The sequence below is a fragment of the Podarcis liolepis genome (genome assembly GCF_965112155.1).
Source record: "Podarcis liolepis genome assembly, chromosome: 5".
NCBI classification, from domain to species: Eukaryota; Metazoa; Chordata; class Lepidosauria; order Squamata; family Lacertidae; genus Podarcis; species Podarcis liolepis.
The window spans coordinates 72,692,959-72,713,109 of NC_139556.1; the positions used below are offsets into that span (position 1 = coordinate 72,692,959).

General features: G+C 40.8%; 1 protein-coding gene and 1 long non-coding RNA gene across 4 annotated transcripts in view; both read right to left on the minus strand.

Moving 5' to 3' along the window:
* Nucleotides 1-954: 954 nt before the first annotated feature.
* LOC310707614 lies at nucleotides 955-2,143 on the minus strand. Its single transcript, XR_014526617.1, has 2 exons — nucleotides 1,672-2,143; nucleotides 955-1,544 (listed from the first exon to the last, which is right to left on the minus strand). It is a non-coding gene; the product is annotated as an uncharacterized lncRNA (long non-coding RNA).
* A 14,778-nt stretch (nucleotides 2,144-16,921) lies between these two features.
* PAX3 (paired box 3) overlaps nucleotides 16,922-20,151 on the minus strand; it is a 108,000-nt gene continuing 104,770 nt past the window's right edge. For all 3 annotated transcript variants that reach the window (XM_083506502.1, XM_083506501.1, XM_083506500.1), the window contains one exon: nucleotides 16,922-18,422. In XM_083506502.1, the coding sequence (XP_083362628.1) occupies nucleotides 18,388-18,422 (35 nt within the window). In that variant the 3' untranslated portion in view covers nucleotides 16,922-18,387. The remainder of the gene's footprint in view (nucleotides 18,423-20,151) is intronic.

Sequence of the window (20,151 nt, forward strand, 5' to 3'; positions counted from 1 at the left end):
CCAGCCTTCCCACCCTGCCTATCAGGAATCTAGTATAGTGGCTGCTCCCTAATGGGTCCGCTGCTTCTGCTCTACTCATCTCCCAGATGAGGGCAGCTTGTTCTTTAGTGACACAGTGTAGGGCCTTGTCTGTGGCGGTGCCTCAGCTATGAAACTCTCCCATCTGGAGTCACAGATGCTTTATTTTTCCATCTGGCCCGGGAGCATGGAGCCCTGACTGACTCCAGCTTCAAAAGCTGCTGAATAGACTAAGGTATTGTTTAGGGTGTTTTGTTGGGGCTCTTTTGTTGTTGCTATTGATATTAACTTTTGTATCTTTCTTAGATCTTATAATTTATGTGAAAATTGTTCAGCTTGGTTGTGTACCTTTTGATGTTTTTTATTTATTGTTTATTACTACTTTCGTTACGTTGGTAATTATGTAAATCTTTTCCTCCTGTAAGTTGCCTTGAGGATGATTTTAACCATGGAAAGGTGACATACAAATAAAATGACTATGATGATATGGAGTGAGGGGCAGGTTGCAGGAGCCAAGAACATTTAGCTTCCTTGAGTTTAATAAATATTTCCACTTGACAAAATTAAATCTGTACAGAAAATCATTTTTGAAATCTCTTTACAAATTCCACCATAAATGAGCTGAACCATTTTCTGCTTTCCCAAATCCTCTGAGGCAGGGGCTAAGCATTAAATGTATAGAAACCCTATTTCTCCTTCAAGAAGTAATCCAAACCAAAGAAAAAGCAGTTTTGATTTCAGATTTATTTTATTTGTAATATGGTTTGCATTCTCTGTGAGTGCTAAGCAAAGAGCAAAAATATATTTCCGGAAATGATCCTGCATTAATTCTTGTTTTCGTAGCACAAAACAATGCAATTATCATGCAGATCTGTGTGTTCCATGGATTCTTTGGCATGCTAATAAGCAACATGTTTGCAACAAAGACAACAAATCTGAATAAGCAAATCAAATTATATTTAATAATATGCACAATAAATCTTAAAAGGAAACATCATGTTGGATTCTCAGCAAGTTAAACAACATTTGGGGTGCATTCAGCTTTAGACAGACATTTCTGCTTTATATGCAATCAGATATATTGACCACTAACTAAGTCTGGAAAAAAAAGAGGCATAGAGATCACTTAAAGCCCAGACAATTGTTCCCTCCAAATACTTTTTCATTACATTTTATAGACATTGTTTGGCTGAATTTTTTGCCATGATATGTATTTAATATAAAAAAGTGAAGATAGCAGAGGTGTTGATGGCATGCTTAATTAAATTATGAAAGTCTAATGCATTAGTCTACAAAGATGGAGATCAGATGGTTCTCCCAGAGAAGTAAAACTCACAAGTGCTAAAACTCGATTGGAAGATTTCATGTCCTTTCTGTGCGTGCATCATGCAGATGTGCATGAACTGGTTTCTTCCCCCCTTTTCTAGATATGGTGATAAATATCACAGAGTAAGATGGCTCTGGAGGGTTGCTTCTTCCAGCTGCACCCACAAGCTGTGCAGAGAATGGCAAGTCTCACTTTCCTTCTGCGGCATAAAAACAGATACACGTACTCCTTTATCTCTGAAAAACGGCATTCCACAAAACAAACTAATTCCCATGAATGGTGAACTTTTTCTTCTTCTTCTTCTTCTGCTTCTTTCCATTACCTACTTCTAGCCAGTGGTTTTACTTATTGCGCTGGACGTCATCGAAGGAGATGTGTGCAGACCTTCCTTTGACATGTAGACGACACAGACAGTCCAGTACAGTTTGCAAAGCATTTTGGTTTTAAGTACTTCAAAGAATGCTCTCCTCTTCAAAGTCAAATTTCACCACCACTGGCCGGCTCGTGTTCCACTTCTTGCTTCGATCCTTATCCTCAATGAACTCCTGGTAAGGATCTTTCTTTGAAATGGCTTTCTTGGAGCGAACATAACCGAAAAAGACAGTCAATGCCAGGAAAGAGTAAAACAACATGACAAAGAGAATGAAGAAATAGGCGTTGTCATATGGTTTGTATTTTGGTGTTTTCTCCTTCGTGGCATTTTTCCCTGCATTCAGGTCTTTTTCCAGAAGCTTCAGAACACACTGAGAGATGAGAGAGGCTAAAGCTGTGTTGTTCATGTCGCTGCTGCTTTCTCCTAGGAACTCAAAGTTTGCATTAAACAAAAACAAAAACCAGCCAGGATATTTAGGGACTGATCCCATTCACATTCCCCCTCCCATCCCCTCTGTCAACCTGGCTAGAAGCAGGATAAGTCCCTTGATTGTTTCCTCTTTTAGCAAGGAATGCTGTGAAGCTCTTAGTGGGTCTCAGTCGCCTGATAATCAGGCATTTCTCAAGATAGGCACTGGTCCAAAGTTAAAGTGGACAGTGTAAACAGCCACCAGCCCAGCAAAGCCAACCTCCAGGCCTTCCTAACATAAATGAATATTTGTGGCTGAAGGAAGATGAGGTCAAATGAAGGATTTGTGTTCTAGACTCAATGGGTCGAATTCTGCTGAAAAACAAATAGGGTTGGACTGGTTTTGGACTGGTCTTCTGAAAGCTTTTATTTTCTGACAACTGTTGAAAGAGCAACTTACCACATCCTGCATATTTGTCCCGAAGTTGGTTGAGATAGAATCATAGAATAGAATAGAATCATAGAATCATAGAGTTGGAAGAGACCACAAGGGCCATCGAGTTCAACCCCCTGCCAAGCAGGAAACACCATCAGAGCACTCCTGACATATGGTTGTCAAGCCTCTGCTTAAAGACCTCCAAAGGAGGAGACTCCACCACACTCCTTGGCAGCAAATTCCACTGTCGAACAGCTCTTACTGTCAGGAAGTATTTCTTAATGTTTAGGTGGAATCTTCTTTCTTGTAGTTTGGATCCATTGCTCCGTGTCCGCTTCTCTGGAGCAGCAGAAAACAACCTTTCTCCCTCCTCTATGTGACATCCTTTTATATATTTGAACATGGCTATCATATCACCCCTTAACCTCCTCTTCTCCAGGCTAAACATGCCCAGCTCCCTTAGCTGTTCCTCATAAGGCATCGTTTCCAGGTTTTTGACCATTTTGGTTGCCCTCCTCTGGACACCTTCCAGTTTGTCAGTGTCCTTCTTGAATTGTGGTGCCCAGAACTGGACACAGTACTCCAGGTGAGGTCTGACCAGAGCAGAATACAGTGACAGTATTACTTCCCTTGATCTAGAATGTGGTCAGTTGAGATCTTGACATAGGTTGGAGCATTCAATAAGCTCATGGTAAAATCAGCCCCAATGAATAAATCTGTCTGTTCTCACATGCACTGGCCTTCTTCTAACTTTCGCTATAAATAGAGGGCCTAGCTATATCCTACCATGAGTGCAAAGTCACAATGGCTGTACTTAAAAAAAATAATGAATGAAAACCGGACTCAAGAGAGGAAAAGTTTTGAATGGTGCTTAACCTTTTCTATGTTGCCTTTTTCCCTCTCTCTCTCTCTCTACTCCAAATGAATATTTCAAATCCCTTAGAAACCTGCAATTAGAACCTGGGAAAGGAACTGCAGGGTTATATTTGGAGTGGGAAAACGGCCACCAGGAAAATTGTTAACTACTCATCCTACTCTCTGCTCAAATTAGGCCCCACCCAAAAGTGTGTGTGTGTGGAGCAGATTTTGGCAAGGTTTACCTCGCCTGGGCCGGTTCACTCCAACAGAGATCCCTCTGTGGGCCAGATTGCGCATGTGTATGAGTGCACGCCCATAGGATTTCCAGCATCTGCATCTGCGCAGACATGATTTCTTGCATCTGCGTCTGCACAGACGTGATTTCTGGCACTGTGGAAGTGAGTCCCCGCCCCGCGCTGCGCTGGTTTAGCACAGCGTGCAGGGACTCGCCGAGTGGGCGGCTTGGTCCAGGGGCGGCTCATGGGCCAGTTAAACGACCTCCATGGGCCGCTTGTGGCCCATGGGCCTTAGGTTGCCTACCCCTGGTGTGGAGTTATGGAATTGCATGTAACATGCAGTTTTCCCTTAGATGCCTTGAAAAGAAAACTTTGAAGACAGCCATTATACATGGAAATCTACACCCTGATAAAATTTAAACTCTGAGACCTTAGTCCTAAATATAGTTGCTTTAAATTTCAGAATCAGTGGGTTGGATTCATGCATAGTCATGCTTAAAGGGTTCAACCCTGTGGGACTTATCTGCAAGTAAATATATTCAACACTGAAGTCTGTATTAATATTATCATTGTTTTCAGTGCAATTATGCATGTGTTCAGACTGGAGGCAGCTTCACACATGTGCTCCAGATGTGATGGTTACTAGTATTCTCTTGGTATGTTGATCCCCATTGTACAGGAATCCAGTGGCTAGAGCAGTGTATTTAGATGTTGAAAATCTACACTCAGCTCTGTTGCAATGATACCTGCTGCATTGCTTTGGCAAGTGGGTCTCAGGCTCAGCCTAACGTGCATCTTTCTTGTGAATCTAATAAAGATACAAATCTAATAAATATTAGTAATAAAAACAAAGAGGATATGAAGTCATCTTTCATATACACATTTTTTTTTTCATTTACAGTGGCTCTGCCAAGCAACTAGTAATCCTGCTTTAATCAGCAATTTTACTAGGCCCAATCCAGATTAGGAGACGTCACAGATATTGGGCTGCATCCAGCTAAGTAATACTCAGAGTAAACCTGTTTAAATCAGGGGTGAAGAACATATTTTGGCCAGTAGGCCAGATTCTTATCTCCCACCCCCTGGAGGGTCAAATTTGACAGGTGGGCAGGGCCACTTACCTGTCATTCATTTGACATCAGAATGGCATCAAGTGACACTGCACTTCGAAGCCCCGACTATCGGGACTTATAGTGCAGGGCTGTTTGAAAGCCCTTTTGCAAACAGCCACACACTGCTCTTTCAGCCTCCAGGTTTCAGAGAGACCCATGCCTAAAACTCTGGAGAGCTGCTGAAAGTCGGTGCAAACAATACTGAGCTACAAGGGGTATGCCTTTGGCTCAATATAAGGAAGTTTCCTATATTGCTATATCAGAACATGTGCAGAATGTCTATTCACTACCACTGAGGCCTCTCTTGGGTTTTCCCTCCAAACACTTTCCCCAGACCTCTCAAACCTTCTCCGCTTTCTCCTTTTAACTGTGAAGAGGATTGTGCAATATCTCAGTGACACTTCTGAACAGATAGATTCCATGTGTACGGTGTTGGTTGCTTGAAACATGGAATTGTAGCTACGGTTGCGTGATAGCTTCAGTTGCATAGACTCCATGTGTCTACTACAAGAATGGACAAATCTGGAACTCAGGTCTGCCACTGACAGCCATCCAGCTCCAAGGCAGTGGGGAAGATGGAACGAACCACATATCATACCATATCCATATTGCCTAAGTAACACAACTTCTAAATGTATGGCCATTAACAGCTGCAATTTTCTGGTATTCTGGAACTTGAGTGAACATGGAAAGCCCTTAACACAGCGAGATAAACTGAAAAGCTTTGTTGTTGTTAATTTAATTATTACTGCTTTGCTATTCTTAATAAAAATCATTCTTGTTAACTAAATTATTATTTTTTATTCTTCTATTTAACAGGCCAGGTTCAAGGCTCTTGTGCTAATATTAAACAGGATAATGTAAGGATGTCAGAGACCTTATATATCCCAGCTTCATCCCTGAGATAACCCATTGTTTGTTGTCGCCTGGTATTAAAGAGACCCAACTGGCCTTAGCTGGAAGTTGGGCATTTAGTGTCACCGATCTCATGCTGTGGAACACTCCTCTAGCAGAGATTTGGCAAGCACCCTTGCCATGGACTTTTGTGCCAGCAGGCCTATGCAGCTGCTTGAATTTTCTTCTTCGGCCGGTCATTTCAATGGTTATAGTGTATTGTTTTTATGGTGTTTTGTTGTACTTGTAAATATTGCACACCTCCTTGATATTTCATGTGAGCTGGCAGTATACTTTTATAAATAAATAGAAAATGAATGTATTTCGCACCTTTCCTCCAAAGACCTCAAGGTCTTCCCCCTTCCATTTTATCCTCACAACAACAACCTTGTGAGGCAGGTTAGGCTGAGAGAGAAGGAACTGCCCCAAGGTCACCCAATGAGTTTAATGGCTAAGTGGAAATTTGAACCAGGTTCTCCCTGGTCCTTGTCTAATACTCTAACCACTATACCACATTGGCCTCCATGTAGTAGATATGTGAAGAAGCCCTTAGGCATAAGGTTAATTTTGCCCCTGAAGTGAATCACTCTTACTAAGATGGTGATTATGATAAACTTATGTAGCAGCTTCAAATGTTCAAAGCATCCCATGTATTATTCTTTTATAATGCATTTTTGAGTTGCAACCCATGCAACAACCTTGCAGGTATTATTATCCCTCATATTGCAAATGGGATGCTGAGGCTGAGATACAGTGACTTTCCTAAGGCTACCTACTGAGTACACAGCAGAGGTAAAAGTCAAACTTCCAGTATACCTGAAGGAGCGTCTCCACCCCCATCGTTCAGCCCTGACATGGAGGTCTGAGAGTCTTCTGGCAGTTCCTCACTGCAAGAAGTGAGGTTACAGGGAACCAGGCAGAAGGCCTTCTCAGTAGTGGCACCTGCCCTGTAGAACGCCCTCCCAGCATATGTCAAGGAAATAAGCAACTGTCTTACTTTTAAAAGACATCTGAAGGCAACCCTGTTTAGGGAAGTTTTTAATGACTGATTTTTTTATCGTGTTTGTAATATTCTATTGGGAGCTGCCCAGAGTTGCTGGGGAGGCCCAGCCAGATGGGTGGGGTATGAGTAATAAATTATTATTATTATTATTATTATTATTATTATTACTACTACTACTACTACTCAGGTTTTTTTTAGCTCTGAGATACTGCACAGGGAACAAGCCACATTTCCTTTATGTGAATCACACACACACAAAAGTCTCTTTCCTCCCACTCAAAACCTGCCTGCTTTCCTTAGGCAAGAAACATGGTATTTTCCTCTTGCTAATTATTAGTGGGACCTCAAAACCTGGCTAGTTTTGTAGTATAACATCCCGCTAGAACCTGAAAGCCTCTGAGATGAAAAGGCCGAGGTTTTCCCTTACATCCCAAGAGTAACGACTTAATGCCGCAATCCCTTGAGCCTTGGGAATATGGAAGCGGGGAAGGGAAGAAATATCCTGCAGGAGAAGTGCTTGTAAATATTTCTGTGGAAATTAAATCCTTGACTGTCAGCGACAAGTGGGTGACATGGAGTATTTTGAGAGAAAGAGCAAAGGGTTAAGTTGTGCTCACTGCAGGCTGTCACAGGTCATGGCTACTTGTAGGATAATGGCAAAGCGCAGGAGGCCTTTGTGGATCCCTGCTTTCTATTGTGTTTTACAGGCTTAAGTCATTCTAAAGTAAATTGTTGTTTTACAAAGGAGTGAAACCTTATCTGGCTGCAGAAAGGAAGGGGGGAAAGAGCTTGGCTGCCACAAATGACTATGCCAGCTGTTTCTTCCTGTGATCTGAATTCTAGGGAGCCAGCCCCCGAGACTTTGAAGTGGGGAGCACCTCAGCCGGCTAGCACTTTGCCAACCACGTACTGTTTCTCTAAGCCTGACCCCTGAACTGATTATATGATGACTAATTCACATGCTAAGATTGCGGGTATATCAGTATCACTTATGCAGCCTGCGTTTGTCATTAAGGGTTTGTTGTAAAAAGAAAGATGAAAGCAAAGCCCTGTAATGCTAGATGAGCAGACTGTACGATTTATGGAAGAAATGCACCGCCTTGCATTTTAACTATTTGCTTTAAAATTAGCCTTTAAAAAGATGCAAAAATCCCCATAAAGAGTAAATGCTGAAAGAAAAAGAAGGGAAACCTCCGGAAGGAATTCATCAGAAGCGGACTTAGGCAGAGTCAGACCATTGGTGCATCTAGATCAAGACTGTCTACACTAGCAGCTCTCCAGGGGTCTGGTCTCTCCAGTTGGTTCTCAACCAGGACCTGTTCTACTCATCCTAAATGTGTATTGCCCCATCCACTAGTAGGACCTTATGTATGTCTGCTTAGAATGAAATGGATCTTCAATGGGGCTTACTGCTAGGGAAGTGGGGGCAGGATTACAGCCGAAGAAGGTTCAGTTGGAGCAGAAACAAGCCTTGAAATAGGCACAAACCGTATCAGAATCAACTTATTTTATAATTAAATGAGGTGGGGCCTGAGACCCTTTGCACTCACAGAAGGGTTTTTAATCCATCAAAGATGCCCACTAATGGAAGAGCAAAAGAGGCAGTTTTTACCAATTCTCCCTCTCCCGCACAGCCTTCCAACTACTGTGGAGAGTCCTCCAAATCACTTGAGATGATTTTCAGGGGGTACTGGGGAGGGCAGAAGGAAGGGCCTTGGTTGAAATCAGCTCCCACTTTTTTTCTATTTGAACAACAACTTATTATTTATACCCCCCCCCATCTATCTGGGTTTCCCAAGCCACTTTGGGTGGCTCCCAGCAGAATATTAAAAACACAATAAAACATCAAACATTAAAAACTTCCCTAAACAGGGCTGCCTTAAGATGTCTTCTAAAAGTCTATCTGTTTATTTCCTTGACATCTGATGGGAGGGTGTTCCAGAGGGTGGGCGCCACAACCAAGAAGGCCCTCTGCCTGGTTCCCTGTAACCTCACTTCTCGCAGTGAGGGAACCACCAGAAGGCCTTTGGCGTTGGGCCTCAGTGTCTGGGCTGAACGATGGGGGTGGAGACGCTCCTTCAGGTATACTGGGCCGAGGCTGTTTAGGGCTTTAAAGGCATAGACTTCCACAGGATCAGAAGCCCTGCTCGAGAGAAACCTGGCTTCCACCTTTGACTTTAACAGAAATCTTTGGTCTTCTTTTTGATTTTAATTGTTTTGCTTTACGGATTTTTACTAGGTTATTTTTGTGCTGGAAGTGTTTCTGGCTTTTCTTGAACTGGGAGGGCTTTGGTTTTTTTAGTAACTCAGGTATAGGTACACTTGCAAATCATAGGCCATAGTACATGAATGGCTTTATTTTGAGAAATACTGGGGTTGTTCATATCTTCATAGTGCATGAAGACGCTCATCTTGGAATAAGCACAATATCTTATAAGCACAAGCCAGGGGGACCTGGCATACCTTGTGATACTTCTAGTGAAATGATGGCTTGAATGCAGGCTAGGTTCTCCATACATTAGTCCCACTGAAATATCAGAGGGAGAAAATAGTAATGAGTATCTTAAGTCCCACTGATTTCAACTGGGCTAAAGTGTGACAGATGTACTTTGGATCCAATCCAACTGGTTTTAAAAAGAAATTCAGTACTTGGAAAATATGGCAGAACCAGGTTAGGAATTGCTTGTTGTTTTCCCAAAAAAGATGTTAAACTATTTTTGTATGCCACTACAGCAGCAAGACTGCTGTTAGCAAAAAAATGGAAGTCTCAAGAAATTCCAACAGTGGAAGAACGGCAGATGAAGATGTTGGATTTCCTGGAGCTAGCTGACCTGAATGGAAGAATCCGCGACCAGAAAGAAGAGGAATATCAAGAAGACTAGAATAAATTTAAGGACTATTTCAATAAATATTGTAATATAAAAAAATAGAAATCACTTGAAAGTACCAAACAGGCCTAGGATTAAATTAGGATTTAATTAAATAATTGGGATTTAGAACAGTAAGAAAAGTGAACAGATTAGATAGGAGCTGGAAATATTTTTGTGGGGGAATGATATTGGAAAGCTGTTACATGCAGATACAAGGAAATTCAGAAGGGAGGGATTTGAGGAAGTCAATTAACAATGTATATAAAAATTGGGTTTTAAGGGATATGGGATAATTATGTGTTTTTTTTATTGTTGTGGTTTAGATTTTTTTCTCTTTTTTCCTTTTTTCCTTTTTGTTTTGTTGATGTTTGTATGTTTTTCTGCTGTTGTTTCTCCTTTTTATCAGGTTGTTTTTGTTATAATTGTGAAAATTCAATAAAAAATTTTTTAAAAGGAATTGCTTGTTGTTTTAATTTGTAATAAAGTTTTGTAAATTGTAAAGATACCGATAGCTAAAAATATTCTTAAAAAGGAATTGTTGAAATAAAAGATACTGGTTTATAGAATGACTTAGCAGTTAGGAAATCTTGCAACTTTGATTTTTCAGGTTTAATGTGTCCTGTAGTGATCTGGTGAAGGTGAGATTCTGGATACGTTGTTACCTGCAAGAAGAGGCCACACTGATGATTTGTGTAGCTCTCAGACATCTTAATCCAATGTGTATGTTTTCCCATGATAAAATGCCCCAATAGTTTACTGTGCCAAAATGTCAAATTGGGTCCTGTGGGTCCTTTCTGGATCACAGCTACTATTTTGTCCACTCTGATTAGTAGATGTAGTATTAAATCTTTATGTAAACCAACTAATTACTTTAGTATGGAATGTTCCTAGCAGGGTAAGGAATCTTTAGCCACCTACTGGTTCTTGATATAATAAATTGCCTCAAATTCAATCCCATGTGCTGCTTTTCATCTATGCTCGCTCAGTGCTTTTCTTCTAGAAAAAGAGGTGCTGGTACTCACCATGAAGTTGTTACAGAAATGCCACATTTTTAACCAGTGCTTTTCTTCTAGAAAAAAGGTGCTGTTACTGTGTACCTTTGAGTACCCCCAGAAAGAAGCACTGCTCTTGCTAAATTTTGTACTATTACATTGGGCACATTTCCAGACTGGTGACTGGGAATGGCCGCCGAGACCATATAACACCGGTCTTGAAAGACCTACATTGGCTCCCAGTACGTTTCCGTGCACAATTCAAAGTGTTGGTGCTGACCTTTAAAGCCCTAAACGGCCTCGGTCCAGTATACCTGAAGGAGCGTCTCCACCTCCATCGTTCTACCCGGACACTGAGGTCCAGCACCGAGGGCCTTCTGGCAGTTCCCTCACTGCGAGAAGCCAAGTTACAGGGAACCAGGCAGAGGGCCTTCTCGGTAGTGGCGCCCTCCCTGTGGAACGCCCTCCCACCAGATGTCAAAGAGAACAACAACTACCAGACTTTTAGAAGACATCTGAAGGCAGCCCTGTTTAGGGAAGCTTTTAATGTTTGATGTATCATAGTATTTTAATATTCTTTTGGAAGCCGCCTAGAGTGGCTGGGGAAACCCAGCCAGATGGGCGGGGTATAAATAATAAATTATTATTATTATTATTATTATTATTATTATTATTATTATTATTATTTCATTGCACCCTCTCCAAGATCTATTGGAGTGCAATTCTTAAAACTCTTGTCCTTTATATAATGCATGGACTATAAATGTCACTTCCTGGGTCCTTGGAATCCTTTCTAACGTTTCTGAAGTATTAGCAATTGGACATCACACAAGACATGCTATATAAGCTATGGCTTCGTGGGACTGAGATTTCCAGAAGTACTTAATACTTAAGCACAATTGAATGTTGACCAGAACCACAAGTTGGGCAAGTCAGGAAAAGGTGTGAAGGGTTGTTATTGCTTTGTGCATCAGCATTTGGGGTAGTTTAAAATATTGCTCAATGTATTTTTAGATATGGACCTTGCATTTACTGCCTGATTATGTGTGAACCAGAAATTACTTTTTAAGACAGATCATGCAATGCAATGATGTAACAAATGGTGTAAAAACTGTTGTAGAAAGATGTGATGGTGCTTGGGTCCATGTTTCATTGTTTGGAGCTTGGGTCCATGTTTCATTGACATGAAGGCAACATTTGCTTCATGTGCAGACTATCAGAGAATATGTGCTGAGTGTGTTTAAGAAGTAGATTCCCATTGCTTGTCTTAAAGAAATGGAAAAAAATAATGTTTGGGATTGCACATTATCATTTCCATAGGATAGTTAAAGGATAAGAAATTCATCCAGTGATGGTAGAGACAATGAATGAAGATTAAAAAGAAAGCATAAGATTAAAAGAGAAATGAACACTCAGCAGAGGGAACCAAGATCAAACAGTGGATTAGCCATTTTACTTGTTGTTTCCCAGAAATTAAATAAGTATGGGGGATAAGGAATTTGTTTCCTTTTGGTCCTAGAAAAATGCCAATTATGGAAGCTAAACTGCTGGGATCGCATATCAGTCTGCTTTGGAAATGTGAGAAATGGATGGGAAATATAAACACAGGGCAATAGCTTACAGTTATGTTATGAATTAAGACTGAAAAAGTATCAAGATTTAGTCACTGAATAAACTGTCACAGCTAATCTCCCCTGATGAATTTGAGCAAAATCAGAATAGAAGCAATCGCCCTGTATTTTTGCAGATTATCATTACCATGAGCTGAAGCTCCTGGGCCAAGAAAGTTCTTGCTCACTAGAAGACTGTTAGAAGTTAAAGAGAGAGACGGGTGAACAAAGAGCCAGCCCAGGTCCCACCAAAATGGTGGACAGTGACTGTCAAAAGCCCGCATGACTTGACTTCCTGTTCCTCCTGCCTCTGTTCTGTCTGATTGTCCCACCTCCTAACAACAGAGCTCATCACAGCCGAAATAAAGAAAACTAAGGCAATTATCACATGTGATTGTTCACATAGCAACCTTCTTTAAGCATTTCTGCTGAGCAGGGCAACATCCTATGCTTCTTTATAAATTTTGGAACCTAGTTCCTTCGGAATTGTAAATGGCCTTTGGTTGAACTTGCCAAGTTCCCAAAGCCAATAAAACTTCCCAGCTCTTCCAGGTCATGTGGTATCTGCAACTTGCCACTGATATCACAGTAGATCTTGTAGACATTTCACAAGTGTATCAGTTGCTGAAGTGTTGCCCTCCATGGATTTTGCATCAGCAGCTGTGATGTCCCAGCCTATGATGTCAACTACACCCAGCAAGACTTGAGTTCTTACAGCTGATTATTTTTGCAACACTGGAAAGCTTATGATTCTACATTCCAAGCTTTGTGGGCAACATTTGGACACCTTGTTTGAGCAGATCTGTTGAGTGGTCTTTGAAGTGCTTCACCAGAGACCTCCCTAGAAGGATGATAACTTGTATTTCTCTACAGACAAATGATCTCAAATGTGAGTTTTGCCAATGACATAAGTGTATGCTAATTTCTCAAATAAAAAGCATAACAAAACAGTTAAAACAATAAAACCCCAAGTTCAGTTCAAGGGAATTCTTGTTTAAGTAGGTATCTGTAGGAGCCAGCAGAATGAGCACTGATGGGCCTCTCATATTTCAGCAGGAAAGTCATTCCACAAGAGTAGCAAGGCTAGCAATGCTACTCAAAAAGTCTGTTTCCATGCTCCCACAAGCTGAAAATCGTCATGGAGAGGGAGAGGGGGAGAGAGAGAGAGAGAGAGAGAGAGAGAGAGAGAGAGAGAGAACCAACCCAGACCCATTGAAATCAATTATCATTCTCCATCAATAGCAAGATTTGGATACAGTACTGTACCATTATTTCTTCATGAACCATCAAACAAGCTTTATTGTGAAACCTGGGTTACGTTCCAAACGTTTCACCTAACTGCACCTCTCCATCTGCATGTCTTGGGAGAAGGGTTGCCAGAAAGAAAATTGGTCCGACCTATTCTTGTGGCATTGAAAGCAGTACGAACTGCTGAGATGAACATTATTGTCTGCTAATGTAAGCAGCTTAAACTACTGTTGAGTCACATGAGCAGGGGGCATTAACATTTAAAATCTTGACCACAGATTATGGGATCAGAAATAAATCGAAATGCACATTACTGGGGGGAGACCCAGGAATCTGCACCTATCTGTAATTTAAACCAGATGAAGTTGTCCTTCGAAGAGCCTTGTTCTGCTGAGAGAGAGCTGATCATTCATTCAGGAATCCCTAGTCCAAGGTTTCCCAAACTTCCTTTGCTCATTGACCCTTTCATGAGTTTATAAGGTTCCTGTTGATCCTAACCCAAATTCTTAGGAATGTAAATGAAATAAATTCAACAAATAGCACCTCTAAACATTTTTTTTCCAGTAAAGAAGCACGATCTGAGAACACTCATGAGTTGTGGAATCCTTTTATGAAATACAGTGATTCTTCAGTGGCAAAGGAAGTGCACTCTGTATATGCCCATGCTTTCTGTTCTGAAGCTCATAGTTCCTACTTTTTGTGCTATGCTTCACAAATTCATTTTCTACCCAGGGGCCCTTTCCAACTCCGTGGTCCTTATTCATCCTCCTGCTTTGAAACCAGCAGATCCCAAGGAAGGGCTATGGCTCAGGGGTAGAGCATCTACATTGCATGCAAAAGATTCCAGATTCAATACCTGCTATATCCAGTAAGGACTGGGAATTATCCCCAGTCTGAAAGCCTGGAGAGCTGCTGTAAATCAGTGTGGACAATACTGAGCCTGATGTACCAATGCACTAATTTCGTATAGAGCTGGCTACATTCTTAAAACCTGATCTGCCCCTGCTATGCCTCCTTTTGCCTTCTTCACTGCAAGACGATGGAGAGGCAACCAGAGAGATACCTGCAGCTGCAAGGAAGATACCTCAATAGTCTTCCTGCTCTACCTGCAGAGTGGAAAATCCACACTATTCCAGGGACCATAGGATTGCAGCCTAAATCAACTTCAATACAAATCAGATAAAAACTACTTTAAGCATTGCTCTTTATCTACCCTGTTTCTGCTTCTTCATTACTTGTGGCACACTTTACAAAGAAGTAGTCTAAAGATTGTTGTCCCTTTGCAAAGCAGCCTGGCATTTGGGGTGTTATGTGCATTTAAAGAATACATAACATTGTAGTCAAAGGTGGACACCCATCACAGTCCCTTCACTGGACACAGAACAGGGTAGTACCGCATTCCTTTTGCTGCCCAAAGAAAAGAGGCACAGAAACAGGGAAACAGGCAAATATGCTCACCATATGAAAACAGTATAAGAGCTGCTGAGGACACGGAATAGTTAATGAAGCCTCTGAGCTGCTTCCAAGCTCAAGACAAGGAAGCTATAGTTTTGCCCTTATCAGCAGATGTTCTTTCATATTTGTGCATCGGGCTAACTTGATTAAATTAGCCCGTAAAGGTCAAATGAAGTATGTCTTCCCCACTTGTATTTTGATTTCTCCTGACGTTGCCTGATAGGTTTGATAACAAATGATGCCTGACCACAATGGTTTTGCGCTGCAGACATTTGAGATGACATAAGCTCACAGGATCATTTACCTTTGCAAAAACCGCTTGACAACAGAGGGGTGTGGGTGTGTGTACATGTGTTTAATGAATGCATTTTAGCTTCTTCTCATTTTCCTTTCTGTACCATAGGATCAAAGCTTCAAGGCTTAAACTGAGTAGAGGTTGATGGGGGAGGTGGGGCTTAGCACAAGCCTCTCTCAGGCATATAAAGACAGCTTGTGGTTCTTGATGGTGGCAGCAGTTGCATCCTGGCAAGCTGTGGAAGGGAAATAAACTCCACGTGGTTGGCTGGCCAGTGTCATCAGCTCCAGCCAGCTGTGGGAAGTGACAGAACTCCTCTACCTCTTTTGAATCGGCCAATCAGAGGTCAGGCTGTGAGGTGGGAATTTGGAAATAGGCCTGGGTAAGCATATTTCCACTCTGGTCCAGGTTTAAATCATGGTCCCATCTCTGAAAACCAGCAGAGTCTCCTTCCAGCAGCGCAGTTGGCAATCGGAGCTTCCTAACTGGTGTCCTGGAGGAGTCACCCATCTTTGATGTGCATCATATGGGGATCCTTAACTCAGGATTGACCCTGATAACTTTATCAGCCAGCAACGGGGTTGGCTGATCCAGGATACATAGCCGATGCCTGAGCCAAAGACTTCTTGCATCTGCAAACAGTAAAGTTGCGGCCATTTCGATCCCCCAAATATTGTCATGTTGTTTGTTGCTTCCTGTGCCCCTACCCTGGCAACGTCCGTCTTACCAAGACTGGGCCCGCAAAGTAATGACAAAGCATAAAACAGCTTTAAACATATTCTGTCACTGTTAGTAGCCACAACCAGCTCCCAGAGCAGGCCTTTCAAACAGCCCTGAGCTGAGGCTCACTCATTCCTGTTTGAGAGCACAGCAGAATTGCTCTGCAATAATGCAAGGGCAAACTGATCTTTCCCTGATGTGAGCATGGGGGGGGTATGACAACAGGGAAAACACCAGCAAAGATGGTGTTGGTAGACCAAAAGAGGGATTTGTAGATGCTTTTGGTACACTAAAAGATGGATTGGTAGATGCCTTCAGATATACCAATCAGCATTTTTATAAATTCCATTGGACATGTCATTCTGAACCATGCTTAAGTGTGATGTGAACATGGCTTATATTTTCAACTCGGATGGAAGCCAGTTGGGGGAAAACACATTGAACCATAGTATTGTTCAAGAAACTACAAGGAAACTATGGATTCTGGCTAATATCATGTCGACATGGCTTCAAACACCAGTGGTGGGAGCATGCTGGAATAAACAATAATATGTACACATCCTACGACCAATTAAACTTTTCTCTTGTGTGCCTGGAGATTTTCTCTCTTTCCCCTTCAAGTTGTGGTCCAAGGCACAGCATTTTATAAATCAAACAAGACTGGAACTGCATGGAATGTGTATTTCTGACCTTGGACTGTAGGTTCCTTGTGAGTGATGCTGCCATAAGAAGGTTCTTGGGGAAAGAGTTATAGTTTAGTGGTACAGCATAAGTGCATCCACAGAAGGTCCCAGGTTCAACCTATGACATCTTTTGGTGGGACTAGGAAAGACATGGAGGACTTCTGGCAATCAGTGTTGACAAACTGAGCTAGATGGACCAATGGCCCGAGTTGGTACAAGGCAGCCCCCTGTATCACTGTCATTTTACTCTCATTACTCTGTAGAGTGGATTGTACATTGGTGATGCATTTTTTTTGGGGGGGGGAAGAAGCACTAATAGCACTAACAACAACAATATCATTGCTGCTTGCACAATTTATGACCAAAAGCAGTGAGTGCTTGGCAAGTTTTCATAGCTGTTTATTCATTATAAATAGTAAATATTTACTGCACTTTTTAATATGAGACTTTTTTTTTTACAACACGTGTGTTGTTGGTAGAGGCTGTAACACAAAGATAGTATTTCTTTTGTTCCATCACCCTTTAAGACCAATCTGAAAACTAATCTCTGTACCTAGTCTTACTAACTCACTATTTTCATTGAGTTGAATTCTAAAAGGAATGTATTTGTGCCCTACCTCACTCATTGTTCCAAGAATAAAGAAAAAATAAATAACACTGCCTTCCATCTTCCTGTCCCTCCTAACATTTCAAAACACAAATTTATTGACATTTGAAAATGTCACAACACAAAAACGTATGTAAACCTTGGTTTCCATTGGATTTTCCTTTATATATTGGATGCCACTGTATAATTTAAAATTACATGTCACCTTCAGAGACATTGTGATTTATGTCCTGCATTTTGCTAATAATAATAATAAATGTAAACATAAGAATTTTAAAATGTGTTGTCTCCCCAGAATGGTCACTTGTCAAACCTAAGAAACTGGAGATCATTTAAAGAGACTGTGACACCTCAGCATATTAAAAGAGTGAACTATGTACTGAAAAAATAAAAGTACCTGGAAAAATATAATTTTGATTCTATATATAAGGCCTTGGATGTTACCAAGGCTTGGTGAGGTACGCCATATTGCACTTTGTTAAGCAGTCATGGAAATCAAAGGTATTCTGTATTGTTTGTTGTTGCTTGATTCTTCCAGGAGGTATCATGGACTAGGAAAACTTCACACGCACAAAAAACATTTGCAAAACTTTTCTTCATGTTACACAATTATTTCATTTGCTGCAATGAAGAAAAAGAAAACCCTCGCATGTGACATTTATCAACAATATGATTACAAAGAACAAGAAGATAGCCAATAACTTATTTCTGGAAGTCTTCAAACATCTAGTCTAGCTTCCTACGGACCTTAACATTTCCTTTTGAGTTTCCAGTGTGTAAAACAGTGTTCTCCCGCCCATGCTTTGCAAACTGAGCAGATTCAAAAGTCGGTATCAAATGTCAAAAATGGTTTGAATTTGCAGAATATCCCATGCCATATTCTAGAACATGGTGTGTCCAAATTAATCCATGCCTCTTCGTCAACCTAAAAATGGAATGTTTACTGCAGCCCAGCAGTTCGAAACATTCTGCCATTTTTTTCTTCTTTATACAAATCAGTGCTGAACTGTGCTGCTTTTTATTTGTGTTATGGCTCATGGTCTTTGTCTTCCGAGCTGCTTTACCCAACATGTCCAAATGTCTTATTGAAAGCATTGATTGGAGGAAAAAACATAACAGTCCCATTATCTCTTGTATGATCACTCCGTTCTGGGCCTCATTTTGGTGAGAAGATCGCTCCATTCCAAATACTGGAGTGAGACCAGGAACAAGACTGGCTTTAACTTGGAGTGGGCAGTTCATTTATGCAATATCTGGCTTCAGATAATGAAAGGCACCTGTAAGAAAAGAAAATAGCAAAAGAAGCTTTTTAAGTCATGCTGTGACAACCTCACAGCAAGGGGCAGTGTCAACTACAGGTTGACATTGTCATATTTAATACTGATATATCAAAGGAAAGGGCCTAATATTTTTATTTTTAGGACAAGTTTGACAAAACTCTATGTATCTGGGATTATATACTATAATGATTCTTGAGCTGACCTCATTAAGAACATGTGTTTCTAATAGTGGAATGCCAGTGGTTATTTCATTTTGGACAACCCCTCTGTTTTACCTAATGGCAATCAGGTTTCATGTCTCAACAATTAATAACATCAAGATGTTGTTGACATCACTTTAGAAAATAATTATGCAGCAGAAATCTTGCTGGAACAATCCACTGTCTTAGCAGCAAATGTAGCTCTACTATGAAAGGAAGAAAATATATGTGCTTCACCATCGCTCTTGACTTACATGTATTCTTGTTATTTCTTCTTATGGGCAAACATTTTCATCTTGTTTTGTTATTACAGATGTATGCATCACTTTTAATGGTCAAAATAAGACTCCTATTGTTTTGGAGGAGGTGTTAATGGTTTCAGCAGCCCAATAATCTTACCCAATTTAAAATGGGTTAGAAAATTGACCATCGTTTCATTTTTAAGGAAAATATTTTTGTCCCAGAAGAAGAGAGAATGACAATTCACACCTGAATGTTAGTATCTCTTTTGGAGGGGTTGTATACAACCCCTTTGGCCATTCCCCTTGGCAGGAGTGAATGAATTTTGTAACTATGAAGTTTTTATTATTAAATATCACTAACTTTATTATAGGGCCTGCCTACCTGTCAAGTTGTGCACTGAAATATGGTTTTGCTGCCCGGATCACTCTAGGAGTAACATGGCCCCTGGGAATACTGATATTTGCAAACTCTATACTTAAGTCAAGAAGAGTTAGATTAGGTATAATTTATCATGTCAATTTATACAGGCTATTATAATCTCTGTTTTACAAATGCAGAATGGAGGCTTATAGTGCAATCCTCTGCCTGTTTGTTCAGAAGTAAGCCCTACTGATTTTAATGGGTTTGCAGCCTAAATGAAATTTACTTTGCCAAGGTAATCAGGGGACTCTGTGGCCCACCAGATGTTGTTGGGACTACAACTCTCTCTCTCTCTCTTTAAGATGATCTTTATTGAATTTTTAGTTACATATTATACATACACATAAATTATATTTCACTACAAATCTCATTAATCCTGACTATTGACCACACTGGCTTGGGCTGATGGGAACAGAGTCCAGTAGCATCTCAAATGCTGGAGGTTCCCTACCTCTGATATAACATTCACTCATTCATTCATTCATTCATTCCTCTGATATAACAACCACTCAGGCTAAAAACAGGTTTGGACTTGGATTCTCAAGAACTATGATGATGATGAAATGTTTTTCATAAACTTGCAAAATTCCCATCATTTCTTTATTATAAAATGACTAACCCCCTTTTGAAAACACACACACACACACACACACACACACACACACACACACACTATACAGCTTAAAGATATCAGCAAAATACAATCCATAAAAAGCCATGATAAGCCATTAAACATACATGATAAATTAAAACAGCATGAAATAGCACAGGTCGTCAGGAAAGAAGGCGTCTGTGCATTAAGAGAGCCTTAAAAGTTTTGTCTTCAACAGGAGACAGGTTCTTCCAGCTGTATCACTGAACTC